Below are 15,399 nucleotides of genomic sequence, written 5' to 3'. Positions count from 1 at the left end.
TTAGGCCAAGGCCCCCTCACCCCCAAACCTATGGTCTGGCCTACGCCCCTACACCAGTTCACTCAGAGTTTCAGGACATCTCTAATGAATATTCATAAGATTGAAGCAGTGTGCATGCAAATCTATCTCATGCATATTCAATAAGGATATCTTGAAAACCTGAGTGAATTGAGGTCCATGGGACTAGAGGTTGCCTATCATTAGTTATGATTTCACTTTTTTCTCCCGCTGTCACCAAAACAAGCAGTGGCTCAAGTTCACTGCTTGCTATTTTTTGAACAATCTTTTCTGAGCTTAACTTGTCTATCAGACAACACAAGAGGTCAATATTCAGCTGTGTGGTCAGCATCTGTCAACTTCAGGATTTGCAGCTGCTTCCTTGCACGTGTAGGTTTATAAAAAAACTAGTAAAACAGGCCCATTTCTGACACAAATGAAACGGGCGCTAGTAAGGTTTTTCTCGGAGTGTGTATGTTTGAGAGAGAGTGTGTGTGAGAGAGAGTGAATGTGCGAGTGTGTGTTTGACAGAGAGAGAGAGTGAGACCACTGGGTGCGAGTGTGTCTCCTCTATCCCCTGCCCCCCCCCCCAGCCACCCAGCGATTCTCCTCTCTCCCCTGCTCCCCCTCCAGCCACCCAGCAATTCTCCTCTGTCCCCTGCCCCCCTGTAGCCACCCAGCGATTCTCCTCTCTCCCCTGCCCCTCCCTCCAGCCACCCATCGAGTCTCCTCTGTCCCCTGCCCCCCTCCAGCCACCCAGTGATTCTCCTTTTTCCCTTGCCCCCCCCTCTAGCCACCCACCGATGCTCTTCTCTCCCCTGCCCCCCCCCCCTCCAGCCACCCAGCGATTCTCCTATCTCCCCTGCCCCCCTCCAGCCACCCAGCGATTCTCCTATCTCCCCTGCCCCCCCCCTCCAGCCACCCTGCGATTCTCCTCTCTCCCGTGCCCCCCCTCCAGGCACCCAGCGATTGTCCTCTGTCCCCTGCCCCTCCCTCCAGCCACCCAGCGATTCTCCTCGTTCCCCTGTTTACCTCAGTTGAAGCAGCCGCGTCTTTGAAAGCCCTGCCCATCTGTAGCCTTCCCTTCGACTTTGTTCCCTCTGAGTCCCGCCTGCTGATGTCATTTCCTCTTTCCGCGAGGGCAGGACTCTGAGGGAACGAACTTGAAGGGAAGGCTATAGACGTTGAGGTTGTACCTCGTGCTGCTATCCTGTGGTTGGTCAGTGCTGTTTGTGATGAACCCGGAAGCACGTGACGTCAATTCAGGAGATGGATACAGCGTTAGAGGCAGCACGAACCCTTCAAACTTTCACTGCCATGGAGTCAGCTTCAGAACGGTGGAGGTGCTTTTTATTATATAGGATGCTTGTTTGGGCCGTCCTCAACAGGAGGGATTAAGGGAATTCCGTCCTTATTCTCCAGTGCTTATTTTCCCCTCCATTTTGAAGCCTTTGTTGTTAATTATCTGCATGTACATGATTTTTGAGTTGCCAAAATGGCAGGCATGTACATATAATTGATGGAGTAGCCTAATGGGTGGTATAATAGGCTAAGTACCAGGAAGCCTGGTTAAAATTCCACTGTGGCTCCTTGTGGTCCTCGGCAAATCACTTAACCTTCTACTGCCTCAGGTACAAACTTAGATTATAAGCCCTTTGAGGACAGAAAAATGCCTGTTGTACCTGAATGTGACAAAAAAAGTGTGGAATACCATTCAGACTTTCAATGTCTATCTTTGTAAAATGGCTGCTCCTACTACATGTGCAGGCCATACTTGTGCACTCCTACAGGTATTTTAGAAAGGCTCTATGTTCGCAGACCCTTTTTTAAAAATACTACAGGCAGTGGCGTACCAAGGGGGGGGCGGTGGGGGCGGTCCACCCCGGGTGCCAGTGGGTGGGGGGTGCTCCGCTCCCGCCGCCTCCCGTGGCCGTTCCCGCGGCGCCGCACATTTAAAAAATCGGCGAAGCAGCGTCGCAGGCAGCGCCTCGTGCCCTGCTTGTAAAAAAAAAAAAAATCAAATCTCCTTCCTCTCCTTCTCCTCCTCATCTTGACGTCTTGACGTCGACTTGGGCCTTCCAATCAATTGGAAGGCCCGAGTCGACGTCAAGACGAGGAGAAGGAAGGAGATTTGATTTTTTTTTTTACAAGCAGGGCACGAGGCGCTGCCTGCGACGCTGCTTCGCCGGTTTTAACGGGACTGAGGTGGGGAAGGAGAGGGGCGAAAGGGACTCGGGTGGGGGTGTTCAGAGGGGAGAAGGGGACTGGGGTGGGGGTCTCAGACAGGCGAGGGGAGAAGGGGACTGGGGTGGAGATCTCAGAGGGGAGAAGGGAAGGGGAGGGGAGAAGGGGACTGGGGTTGGGGTGTTCAGAGGGGAGAAGGGGACTGGGGTGGGGGTCTCAGAGGGGAAAAGGGGAGGGGAGAAGGGGACTGGGGTGGGGGTCTCAGAGGGGAAAAGGGGAGGGGAGAAGGGGACTGGGGTGGGGGTCTCAGAGGGGAAAAGGGGAGGGAGAAGGGGACTGGGGTGGGGATCTCAGAGGGGAGAAGGGAAGGGGAGAGGAGAAGGGGACTGGGATGGGGGTGTTCAGAGGAGAGAAGGGGACTGGGGTGGGGATCTCAGAGGGGAGAAGGGGACTGGGGTGGGGGTGTTCAGAGGGGAAAAGGGGAGGGGAGAAGGGGACTGGGGTGGGGGTCTCAGACGGGGGAAGGGGAGGGGAGAAGGGGACTGGGGTGGGGATCTCAGAGGGGAGAAGAGGAGGGGAGAAGGGGACTGGGGTGGGGAGAAGGGGACTGGGGTGGGGGTCTCAGACGGGGGAAGGGGAGGGGAGAAGGGGACTGGGGTGGGGATCTCAGAGCGGAGAAGGGGATTGGGGTGGGGGTGTTCTGAGGGGAAAAGGGGAGGGGAGAAGGGGACTGGGGTGGGGATCTCAGAGGGGAGAAGGGGAGGGGAGAAGGGGAGGGGAGGGGACTGGGGTGGGGGTCTCAGACAGGGGAGGGGAGAAGGGGACTGTGGTGGGGGTCTCAGACAGGAGAAGGGGAGGGGAGAAGGGGACTGGGGTGGGGGTGTTCAGAGGGGAGAAGGGGGCTGGAACTGGGGGCTGAAAAAAGGGGCAGAGAGAGAGAGGGGACAGATCCTAGATGGAAGGGGGAGCGAGAGGGAGGGCAGACCCTGGATGGATGGGAGAGGGAGGGCAAATGGTGGATTGAAGGGGCAGAGAGAAAGGGCAGGCAGTGGATGGAAGGGACGGCAGAGAGGGCAGACACTGGATGGCAGAGAGAGAGAGTGAAGATAGATGCTGGATGGAAGGAAGACGGTGAAAAGAAGATGAGGAAAGCAGAAACCAGAGACAACAAACTGTAAATAAAATATATATTTTTATTTTTTTTTTGCTTTAGGATAAAGTATTGTAGATGTGTTAATTGTTTATAATAGAACATGTAAATAAGGTAATCTTTTTATTGGACTAATTTTAATACATTTTGACTAACTTTCGGAACAGCACTATACTGTACTGACCCGAGGACGGAGGTTTTGGCCTCTGAAAGCTAAATGTATTAGTCCAATAAAATGGTATTATTTTACTTTCTATATTTGTTTTATTTCTATTTGTTAATTTGTAAAGTGGTGATTAGTACTTGTTAGGTTTTTTTTTTCAAATTTACATCTGCTGTCTTTATATTTTGCACAGTACTAGGGGACAGTTTCTGTTTCTGTGGTGTTGCATTGTATGCAGAGTCTGGCATTGGGGGTTCAGTTTAATTTTTGTCGAAATAGAAAGCTTATGATTACTTATTCTATAGTGGATTAGGGTGTATCTGTGTTTGTGAAAAAGACATGGCTTTCAGTTGGCATTGACTGTGCAGGATCTATGATCTGTACTATTCTGTCTGGTTTTGTTTTACAATAGGTGAATTGATGTTCTAGTGCTCACTGTAGTGTTTAAGATGCTTTCCTTTTCCTTGTGTGACTCGTAGAAATGACTGCTTATGGTATGGTAGAATTGCTCTATAGGTCCTGAGTGTTTTGTATTCTCGGCATGCCTAGTACTGAATTTGGGGGGGGGGGGGGGGGGGTGTTAAAAAATGACCGGCCCCGGGTGTCAACTACCCTAGGTACGCCACTGACTACAGGAACTGTACATGTCCTGACCTGGATGTATCGGTTCTGATTTCTATGTTCTGTATAAAATAGGGCTGCACATGTCCATAGGAGCCAACTTTTCAAAATGATTGTGGGTGCTGAAATTTTTTTTTTACAGGTGGTGCATTCCCCCCCCCTCTCTCCCCTCCTCTCCCCCCTCTGAGTTCCAGGCCCCCCTCCCTCTCCTCCAAGTTCCAGGCTCCCCTCCCTCTCCTCCGAGTTCCAGGCTCCCCCCTCCTCCGAGTGCCAGTCCCAACCCCTGCTCAACCTCTTCTCCCACAACAGTCCTCCGTCCTCGCCTTCCTGCAACCCAGAATTTAAAACTCATGTTACCTCGGGTCCCGGCAGCAGTGAAAGGCGAGCAGGCTCGGCGCTTCAGCCTTCCCTTCTTCCCTTCTCTCTCAGCTCTGGTCCCGCCCTCATTTCCTGTTTCTGCAAGGGCGGGACCAGAGCTGAGAAAGAAGGGAAGGCTGAAGCGCCGAGCCTGCTCGCCTTTCACTGCTGCCGAAACCTTACATTGGAAAACCATGCAAAGAACACAGCAAAGAAAATGTTCCACTCAATGTGGAAACTCAAAAGAGTAAAGCCTTTCTTCCCAAGGGACATATTTTGCAGACTGGTACAATCATTGGTGCTAAGTCACCTGGACTACTGCAATGCACTCTACACTGGCTGTAAAGAACAAATCATCAAGAAACTTCAAACAGCCCAAAACACTGCAGCCAGGCTCATATTTGGCAAAACAAAATATGAAAGTGCCACACCCTTAAGAGAAAAACTACACTGGCTCCCACTTAGGGAATGTATTACGTTCAAGGTTTGCACCCTGATTCATAAAATTATCTACAGAGATGCCCCGGTCTACATGTCAGACCTTATTGACGTACCACCCAGGAACACCAAAAGATCTTCACGCACATTCCTAAATCTTCACTTCCCCAGTTGCAAAGGACTAAAATATAAAGTAACACATGCATCCAGTTTTTCCTACATAGGAACGCAGCTTTGGAATGCATTACCACTCGATGTGAAAAAAATGAGCAACTTAATCAACTTTCAGAAATCTCTGAAGACCTATTTCTTCAATAAAACATACCACAACGATCCATCATTTGAACTGTAGTGCATTACTGCTTGAACTATTATTACATCTTTGATCTCATTATACCTAATGCTTTATCCCACTATGTTACTCATGTTCTAATGTAATTATTAATTGTTATCTTTACTTTGCTATGGCGATTGCCAGGGCGGAACATTGTAAGCCACATTGAGCCTGCAAACAGGTGGGAAAATGTGGGAAACAAATGCAATAAATAAATAAATAAATAAATAAATAAATATAGGGCCCTGTTTACTAAGCTGTGCTGAGTAGATGCCCCTAATATTCCTATGGGTCTCTACATGGTTAGCGCATGCTAATTTTTAGCATGCGCTAAAAACGCTAGCACACCTTAGTAAACAGGGCTCATAGTTTTTTGTTTGTATGAATAGGCTGTTTGAATAATTTGTAAATTGGTTGTGCACTAATTCCGTCGTGATAAGTTAGTGCAAAAGCACAGAATTTATTGCAAAGCAAATACTTAACTGCATCTTCTGCAAGGTGTGGTTAGGTTTTTCACTAAGACCAGTTTTGCACAATTTAGTGTGTGCACTTAACCTTACAAACATTAGATAGTGAGTTGATCTGCATGATTCTTCGGCCCATTACCTATTTTGCATAGGTTTTGCAGCAAAGTTCTTCAGAACAAAAGTTGAATAAATGGTATTACAATTTAGACGATGTCGCGCAGTGAGTGAAAATTCTATAAAGGCAGTTTCGAACAGAACTTAGCGTAAGTTTGCAAGCACTTATGCCATATCAAAGGCAGATGTAAATGGTTGCACCTAACTGTTGGCAGTTAAATGCATAACCCCTAGTATTCGGTAACCTGCGCACGTAACTCATAGGCACGCTCCTGACCCGGCCATTCCCCTCCCTCGGCCATGTCCCCTAGAAGTTGCATGCAGCAGAAATTGTGCATTCAGCTTCTAGAATAGTGACTAAGGTCAGTTGCGCACACAACTGCCAATTAGTGCTAATTAATAGCAATTAATGCCAATTTAAGCCAATAATTGGCTGTTATCTCCAATTATTAAATTAAGTTGTGAGCGCAACTGATCTTCTTATTCTATAAATTGGGTATCCAATTTTGCATGTTATGTGTAAAGTTGGGCATCCAGTTTTATAAAATTAGGGGTAATCAATATAAATAAAACAAAATAAAACATGGAAAAGAAAATAAGATGATACCTTTTTTATTGGACATAAATTAATACATTTCTTGATTAGCTTTCGAAGGTTGCCCTTCTTCGTCAGATCGGAAATAAGCAAATGTTGGTAGATGACAGTATATATAAGTGAAACATCGAAGCATTTCAGTGACAGTCTAACAGGATGGGGGTGGATAGGTGAGAGACAGGAAGAGTCAGGTGGATGAGGGACAGGGAGATATGCATGGAGATAGGAAGGTGACAAAGCAGTACAATTTTATGATTTATAATGTGCTAGAAAACCCAGATCTTTGTTAAGTCCCGTCTGGTGGGTGTCAAAATATTTAATCATTCTGACTTCAAATGTCTTACGTTCCTGTATTGTTTTAAAGTTCCCTTTCAGGATTCTTACCATGAAATCACTGGTATAGTGTTCTGGTTTTGTAAAGTGCTGCCCCACAGCTACCACACCTCTCTACATAAAATTAGGGGGAAAGAGCTTGCTGATCACATATGTTAGTTCATTTTTCACATACTAAGACTGCTATAAACTTGGCCACAACCTTGGACTCTGTATCAGGGTGCATCCCATTTCTCTTGATTGGGGAGGGAAGACTGTACCTAAACCCTGTTTTTAAGACTTGTATAGCCAGAGCAGTCTCTGAATTCTATTGGACATATGCCAGAAGGCCATAACATTTCTGAACCACTGCTATGTCAGTGCCAATGGTTGTTAGATAATGGCATGCTCTTGACTATTGCTGGGATGAATTGAGATTTGTTACCTAAGGACTACCTTGAGCTAAATCGTTTTGTTTTCTATTTCTTTTCCTAGGATTGTGGTCTTCAGCTCAATGACGAAGAAGGCCATCGTTGTTATCCTTTAGAAGATCATCTACTCTGCCATGGTTGTCACATTAGACGCCTTAGTATGCAAGTACCAGCTCATCCTCCTCCAGGCTACCCTGTGCATGTAACAGAACTCTGAGACGCACTTGCTTGGGAAAGTGGATAGAGAGTGTGTGGAAAGAGAAGGTCACATTGGAAACAAGACTTTGATGATGAAACTCTTTTCATAACCAGCTTTATTTGGGTTCTGATTTATTTTGTCAGTGATGAGGGTCTATCAAACTGTTATCATTTGGCTTTAGAGTATTTTATTTTAGTGCAGGAACAATTATGTGCGATTGACTGCAGCTGTAAATGGCGACATTTTGAATATGCATCTAAGAGGTTGAAGTCTTACATCTTTGAAGTGCTGAAACACTGAAGCATGTCACAGCAGACATTTCTAGCGTTAAAATGTAGAACGAGACAATTTAATCGCAGAGGGAAAGTTCTACCTGTTGCTTGTATTCACCCAAGCAGGTGAGATTTTCACGATCATGTCTAGTATCAGAAATGTACAAGTCAACAAAATTACAAGATGTTCCTCTCCTTTTCATGCTTCTGGCTTGCAACTGAGAGAATCCTCCAGGAATAGTCATTTGGTGGGTGTAGGGTTTTGTCAACAAGCTGGAATCACAATGAAATCATCCTTCTCTAGTGAAACCTTCAAGCAGGGATAACTATAGTTAGTTATTATTTTATACTGTGGGTTTGAAAAAAGCATTCACATGAGTTTCTGACCAGCAACGTGCATCATTCTTTTCTAGCTGGAGTAATGCTGCATGTACAAGAAAGAATTTTTAGTAGGGTGGGTATCGAATGATAAAATAATCTCTTAATGTAGTCATACAACATTCCAATGTCAACATCCCTTGTCCTTATAGTGAAATATGTCAGAAACTTGTGGTTATCTCCAGAACAGAGGAATTGTTACTTGTTGGAGCAACAGAAAAATTGTCTTCTTTTGGACATGCACAAGAACAATGTCCACTTATTGAAAGAATTTAAAGAAAACCCCCACTTGTCCTGCACTGGGTCAGCATGTTAGAAGAACTCAGAAAGCACAGATTGATCTGAATTCTTCACAGTGTGCTCTTAAAGGCATGCAGATAGCCGTGGACATCTTTCTCCCCACCATGCTGTGCTCTAGCCATTTTTTTTTTTCAATTTGTAAATTTTATTGAATAACCAACTTAACAACAATCAGGAGCCTCAGACTCCTCAAACTTTTTAAACATTCAATAGTACTCTTAGTCCAAAAGTTTCCATACCCAAAATTTTCCCCCTCATACCCTTTAACTGCTGTTATCCCTCCCCACCCTCTAGCCATTTCATAGTTTGAACTGCATGGGGCTGGCAGCTGCTGCAGACCACAAGAATCTCACCCGGTTCAAACCATGAAAAGGAGGGATCGCACCTGATGGGGAGAAAGGTGTTAGCAGTGACCCATGCACCTTAAAGAAAACATCACACATGGAGAGTAAGTTTATAACAGGGCACCTAGGCTGCAAGGCACATGGGTGCCTACATTGTGCCTATTATATAAAGGCTAAACAAGGGACAAGAGTAAGATCCGTACAGTTGAATCCATACAGTAATGCAGTGACGGCAAAAAAGAGCCAATAGGATGCAGTAAACAGTGGCAAATACTACTAGTTCAATAAAAAGTAATAAACAGTATAAAAGTAAAAGATTTTCATCCAAAGGAGAAAGAGTTTGTGCATCCATCAAGATGAAGACACAACTGGAAAAGAGTTCTTGACCCTACCATGTTTTGGCAAATTGCTTTCTCAGTTGTCGTCAGTTACTATCAATTCATGAGCTGCAATAGAACAATAGTAACATACTTTCTATATTGTGTGGATGTCAGTGTGTAGCAGCAGTGAAAAACAGCTGCTTGCATCTGGGTGCTCATCATTTACATTGCCCTCACTAGCTCAATTATCCTCAACTCTTTCTGCAATGAACGTGCTTACTAGACCCAATTTCACCTAACTGTACATTCTACATATGGTCAATCAAAGTCTTTTGACTGTTCCATTCTGTTGCTCTGGAAAAAGGCTGCGGTCAGACCTCTTCTCAAAAAGTCTTCACTCGATCCACTCGTACCAGAAAAATTTCGCCCAGTGTCAAAACTTCTGTTTTCTCCCTAAGCTATTAGAAAAACTTGTTTTCGAACAGCTTCTTTCTCGACTATCAACAGTTCCTATCCTGCATCCTAGACAATCTGGTTTTAGGGCATGCCATAGTACTGAGACTACGGTGACAGCTTTGCTTAGTGAACTCCATTCAGTGCCTGGTAGTGTCACTCGACTTTTCAGCAGCCTTTGACTTGAGTGATACCCTGTTATCCAGGCTTCAGGCTATTGGTTTATCAAGCGCTACCCTCCAGTGCTTTTCTTCATGTCTCTCAGGTTGAACTTCTACTTCAAATTCTATGGATTCAGAACTACGTTGTGGAGTCCCTCAGGGTTCTGTCCTGTCCCCTCTGCTTTCTGAGCCCCTTGGCAACACTGATTCAGGACTTTAATATTAGATTTTTTTTTTCTATGCTGATATTCTTTTGATCTTTCCAACATGTCCCATCTCACCGAATCTATCTGCCTTACAGGTATGTCTACTAGCCATATTTGACTGGTTGACCACAATTAAATTATTTCTTAATCCTGCCAAAACAATGGCCTGCTGGTTCACTGGCAATCACCCAACGCCTACTGTTACCCCAGTGCTTGTCAACCTACCAGTTCCAACGGTTGATTCATTTAGATACTTAGGAGTCATTTTTGACTCAAAACTTTCATTCAAAAAGCAAATCTCTCATGTATTCAAACAGGGCTTCTTGGTCCTACTCAATTTCTGTTCAATAAAGAAGTAGTTTGATTCATTGCATATTCTTATCAATGCATTTTTAATAACACAATTAGACTACTGTAATTCAGTGTACACCAGTATTACTCGGTACCAATTGCACCATTTGCAAACTTTGCATAACACTGCTGTGCGTTTCCTTTGTCAAGCCTGAAGGAGTGATCATACCACCCCACTTTATTGGTTGCCATATCGTTTTTTAAAGTTCTCTATCAAGCTCATAAGGCCTTACATCTGGGACAGCCAGCCACTTTATCTTTCATCCATGATAAAGTCCATATACACCATATTGAACATTACATTCTATTGATGCTTACCACATGGTCCTGCTTTCGCCGAAATGGGCGTATTATGAGAAAACAAGGCAGTCTGCTTGGCCCCAAAGTTTTGGAATGACCTGCCACCACGGATCAGATTGGAGCTGTCCTATGACAAATTTAAGTCCCAACTTAAAGCCTACTACTTTCATTTGCTTCCCTCTCCCTGCAATTGGTTAGGGTAGTGTCTACCACAGGTTGAGAAGAAGGACGGTGTATCCCAGTGTGACTGATTTCTTGTATTCATGACGTTTGCAGCTGCTTTTCTATTTGAATATTAGCATTCTTTTCTGTTTACTTTAAGGTATATATTACTTTGTTCTAAATTGCTATGATCTGGCATGTCAGTAATGGCGGTATATCAAGTGTATTAATAGACATACAGTGGTGGAAATAAGTATTTGATCCCTTGCTGATTTTGTAAGTTTGCCCACTGACAAAGACATGAGCAGCCCATAATTGAAGGGTAGGTTATTGGTAACAGTGAGAGATAGCACATCACAAATTAAATCCGGAAAATCACATTGTGGAAAGTATATGAATTTATTTGCATTCTGCAGAGGGAAATAAGTATTTAATCCCTCTGGCAAACAAGACCTAATACTTGGTGGCAAAACCCTTGTTGGCAAGCACAGCGGTCAGACGTCTTCTGTAGTTGATGATGAGGTTTGCACACATGTCAGGAGGAATTTTGGTCCACTCCTCTTTGCAGATCATCTCTAAATCATTAAGAGTTCTGGGCTGTCGCTTGGCAACTCGCAGCTTCAGCTCCCTCCATAAGTTTTCAATGGGATTAAGGTCTGGTGACTGGCTAGGCCACTCCATGACCCTAATGTGCTTCTTCCTGAGCCACTCCTTTGTTGCCTTGGCTGTATGTTTTGGGTCATTGTCGTGCTGGAAGACCCAGCCACAACCCATTTTTAAGGCCCTGGCGGAGGGAAGGAGGTTGTCACTCAGAATTGTACGGTACATGGCCCCATCCATTCTCCCATTGATGCGGTGAAGTAGTCCTGTGCCCTTAGCAGAGAAACACCCCCAAAACATAACATTTCCACCTCCATGCTTGACAGTGGGGACGGTGTTCTTTGGGTCATAGGCAGCATTTCTCTTCCTCCAAACACGGCGAGTTGAGTTCATGCCAAAGAGCTCAATTTTTGTCTCATCTGACCACAGCACCTTCTCCCAATCACTCGGCATCATCCAGGTGTTCACTGGCAAACTTCAGACGGGCCGTCACATGTGCCTTCCGGAGCAGGGGGACCTTGCGGGCACTGCAGGATTGCAATCCGTTATGTCGTAATGTGTTACCAATGGTTTTTGTGGTGACAGTGGTCCCAGCTGCCTTGAGATCATTGACAAGTTCCCCCCTTGTAGTTGTAGGCTGATTTCTAACCTTCCTCATGTTCAAGGATACCCCACGAGGTGAGATTTTGCGTGGAGCCCCAGATCTTTGTCGATTGACAGTCATTTTGTACTTCTTCCATTTTCTTACTATGGCACCAACAGTTGTCTCCTTCTTGCCCAGCGTCTTACTGATGGTTTTGTAGCCCATTCCAGCCTTGTGCAGGTGTATGATCTTGTCCCTGACATCCTTAGACAGCTCCTTGCTCTTGGCCATTTTGTAGAGGTTAGAGTCTGACTGATTCACTGAGTCTGTGGACAGGTGTCTTTCATACAGGTGACCATTGCCGACAGCTGTCTGTCATGCAGGTAACGAGTTGATTTGGAGCATCTACCTGGTCTGTAGGGGCCAGATCTCTTACTGGTTGGTGGGGATCAAATACTTATTTCCCTCTGCAGAATGCAAATAAATTCATATACTTTCCACAATGTGATTTTCCGGATTTAATTTGTGATGTGCTATCTCTCACTGTTACCAATAACCTACCCTTCAATTATGGGCTGCTCATGTCTTTGTCAGTGGGCAAACTTACAAAATCAGCAAGGGATCAAATACTTATTTCCACCACTGTAAGCATGCAGTCCTTTCTCCAGTCCTGTTGTGTTTTCAGCTTGATGGATGCACAAACTCTTTCTCCGCTCTTCGGATGAACATCTTTTACTTTTATACTGTTTATTACTTTGTGCTGGATTTTTTTTATTATTAAACTAATAGTATTCTCCACTTTTTATTGCATCCTATTGGCTCCCTATTTTACCCTCACTGCACTGCTGTACATATTGTATAAAGGCGCAACATATGAGCCTGAGTGCCTTTATACGATTACCCCACTGGAAAGCAGGCACAAAAGTCTCTGGGACACGCACAAATGACCAGCTTAAGTTTACAACAACATTTTTATCGTTCTGCCAGCCTGTACCCCCACTATATACTGTTATCTGTTCCTACCAGCAGACAATTTAGTAAGCACCGATTTCTGTGCATAAAACATCTTGAATAACTAGGTGTTACTTTTCTGTTTTATTTTGCATATTCGTAAGTGCTGTGTTGGGAAGTAATTAGGAGGGCGTTTTAGAAGACTTTCACAACCTTATGCATGTCACTAATGACTGTAGAAAGCAGGGGCGTAGCCAGACTTCGGTGGGAGGGGGGTCCAGAGCACAAGGTGAGGGGGCACATTTTAGCCCCCCCCCCCCCCGGCGCCGCCAACCCCCCCCCCCCCCCACCGCCATTGCCGACACCCCGTGCCACCGCCAGCACCACCAACAACAACTTTGACCCCCCCCCCCCCCCCCCCCGCCAACGACCCTCTCGACACCCACCTGCCGTCGCCTACCTTTGCTGGTGGGGGACCCCCAACCCCCGCCAGCTGGTCTTCTTCCTTTGTTTGGTTTCTGAGTCTGACGTCGTGCAGGACGTCAGACTCACAGAAACAGAAAGAAGGAAGGAGACTTCGGCTGGCGGGGTTTGGGGTCCCCTGCCAGCAAAGGTAGCAGACGGCGGCGGCAGGGGGGTCCAGGGCCAAATCTACGGGGGGCCCAGGCCCCGGTGGCCCCATAGTAGCTACGCCCCTGGTAGAAAGTCCCTATTTACATGATTTAAAGGAGATGGTTTGAGCAGGCTGGCAAATAGTGCAGGTATTTCCAATTTTACAACTGCAATACATGCAATAATCCTGAATCTGTGCACAAATAAATGATGGGAGCCCATCCTGTACCGGAATCTGGGTCCCACATTCCATTATAAGAATATTAGCATTACTTTGTATTATCGAGTTTTGTATTTAGGTGTCCACAGTTACTCCAGCCTAGAGTTGGGATAATTGCAGGCGCTTAAATGGTGCAAGAGTGCACGTAACTTACTGTGGGGTCCTTTTACTAAGCCGCAGTACAAAGTGGCCTGCAGTATTGTAGATGCATGTATTAGGCGCGCGCCGGGCCAGTTTTTACCGCATCTACAAAAAATGGCTTTCTTGAATGGGACGGGAAAAGGGCCTGTGGTAAAAATGAAACCAGCGCGTGCCCAAAACCGGCCTGAGCCCTTAATGCCACCCACTGATCTAGCGGTAAAGGCTCATGCGCTACATGCGCGGTGACCAGTCGGTGCACGCCAAGTACCAATTACCACTGGAACCGGCACGCGTAGGAAGAAATAAATAATTCATCCATGCGTTATGGGCACACGCCAGATCTGAAATTACCGCCAAGAGGGTGCACTGGCCTGGCACTACTCTCAGTTGGGCGTGCGCTGCATGCGTGTAAAGCCTACTGCAGCTTAGTAAGAGAGCCCCTATATTCTCTAAGTTACTACTACTACTACTAACTAACATTTCTAAAGCGCTACTAGGGTTACGCAGCGCTGTACAATTTAAACATAGAAGGACAGTCCCTGCTCAAAGAGCTTACAATCTAAGTGCCAGCCCTGCTCATGTCCCTCCCATGCTCCACCCATGTGAATGCCTCCCCTTTCATTTCTCATTATTCCCCAGATTCTAAAAATGGTACCCAAACTTGTCCACGATCCTGAGATCTGCGCACAACTAAATGAGATAACAATCCATTAAGGATCAATAATTGGCCATGTGCACAATTTAACCCACGCTACTCGCTGTGCCCTATTTGTGTTCAAGTAAAATAATGAACAAACAAAAAAAATGTTCACTAATCAGCTGGACAAATTCCGCCCTTGCTGTCTTGTATCTGCTTCTGTTGTAAATGTGTCTAAGGGCAAGTTTGATCTGAGCCCCCAGAAGTTTTGAAATGAGCACATTTAAAGCCTGGTCTCCAGAGCTATACACACCATAAAAAATTCAAATGACGGGCGTCTTTTACTAAGGTGCGCTCACGTTTTTAGCGTGTGCTAAAATTGTGGGCGCGCTGAATGTTAAAGATGCCCATAGGAATGCATTGGCGTCTCTAACGTTTACGCGCCTACAATATTAGCGCACACCAAAAACATTGAGCGCACCTTAGTAAAAGACTCCCTCAGTTGGGTAAAACAATTCCTTTTCATTTAGCACCTAGTTCCCCTCAGTGCGGGGATGTGTGTAAGTGGTCAGAGTTTGAATTACCTCTTCGTACTCTTGGTGGTTGAGTCCTTAGTAGGTCTTTCATCTTTTGACCCCCTTTATAAGTGTATAGAATCTCTACTGTCTATGCAAGACATCATTCTGTATATTCACTGCTGGCCAGGGGGAAGGAGATGTTTCTCTATGTATGAGCTGAATGTGTTAAATTACTGTTGTACACAGGAAAAAAAAACCTGTTCAAATGTATTTTTCTAAAAGTACAGTTGTATTATTTACAGTGATTACCTTCATTTGAAAGGCAGCTTTGGTTTGACACCTGGTTATTTAGTCATTTATAGCAGCAGAATATTGCTATTATAAAAATTAGGTATACGTGTAGGCTCCTGTTTTTTCATAAGCTTTCAGAAGAACCTCAGAAATCTGGGGTAAGCTGTATCTTCCAACTAGGAAGATAGAGGTGCCATATTTTTTTTTTTTTTTAATTTTTGTTATGTGCTGTGTTTC

At 45.4% G+C, this 15,399-nt stretch overlaps 1 protein-coding gene across 1 annotated transcript in view; it reads left to right on the top strand.

The window, feature by feature from the left end:
- Positions 1-10,841, top strand: part of WTIP (WT1 interacting protein) — a 238,722-nt gene extending 227,881 nt beyond the window's left edge. The window contains exon 8 of the mRNA XM_030204445.1: positions 7,228-10,841. Coding sequence (XP_030060305.1) covers positions 7,228-7,380 — 153 coding nt within the window. The 3' untranslated portion in view covers positions 7,381-10,841. The remainder of the gene's footprint in view (positions 1-7,227) is intronic.
- The last annotated feature ends 4,558 nt before the right edge of the window (positions 10,842-15,399 follow it).

The sequence above is a fragment of the Microcaecilia unicolor genome, chromosome 5 (assembly GCF_901765095.1).
Source record: "Microcaecilia unicolor chromosome 5, aMicUni1.1, whole genome shotgun sequence".
NCBI lineage: Eukaryota > Metazoa > Chordata > Amphibia > Gymnophiona > Siphonopidae > Microcaecilia > Microcaecilia unicolor.
This window is presented reverse-complemented; position numbering and strand designations above follow the sequence as displayed.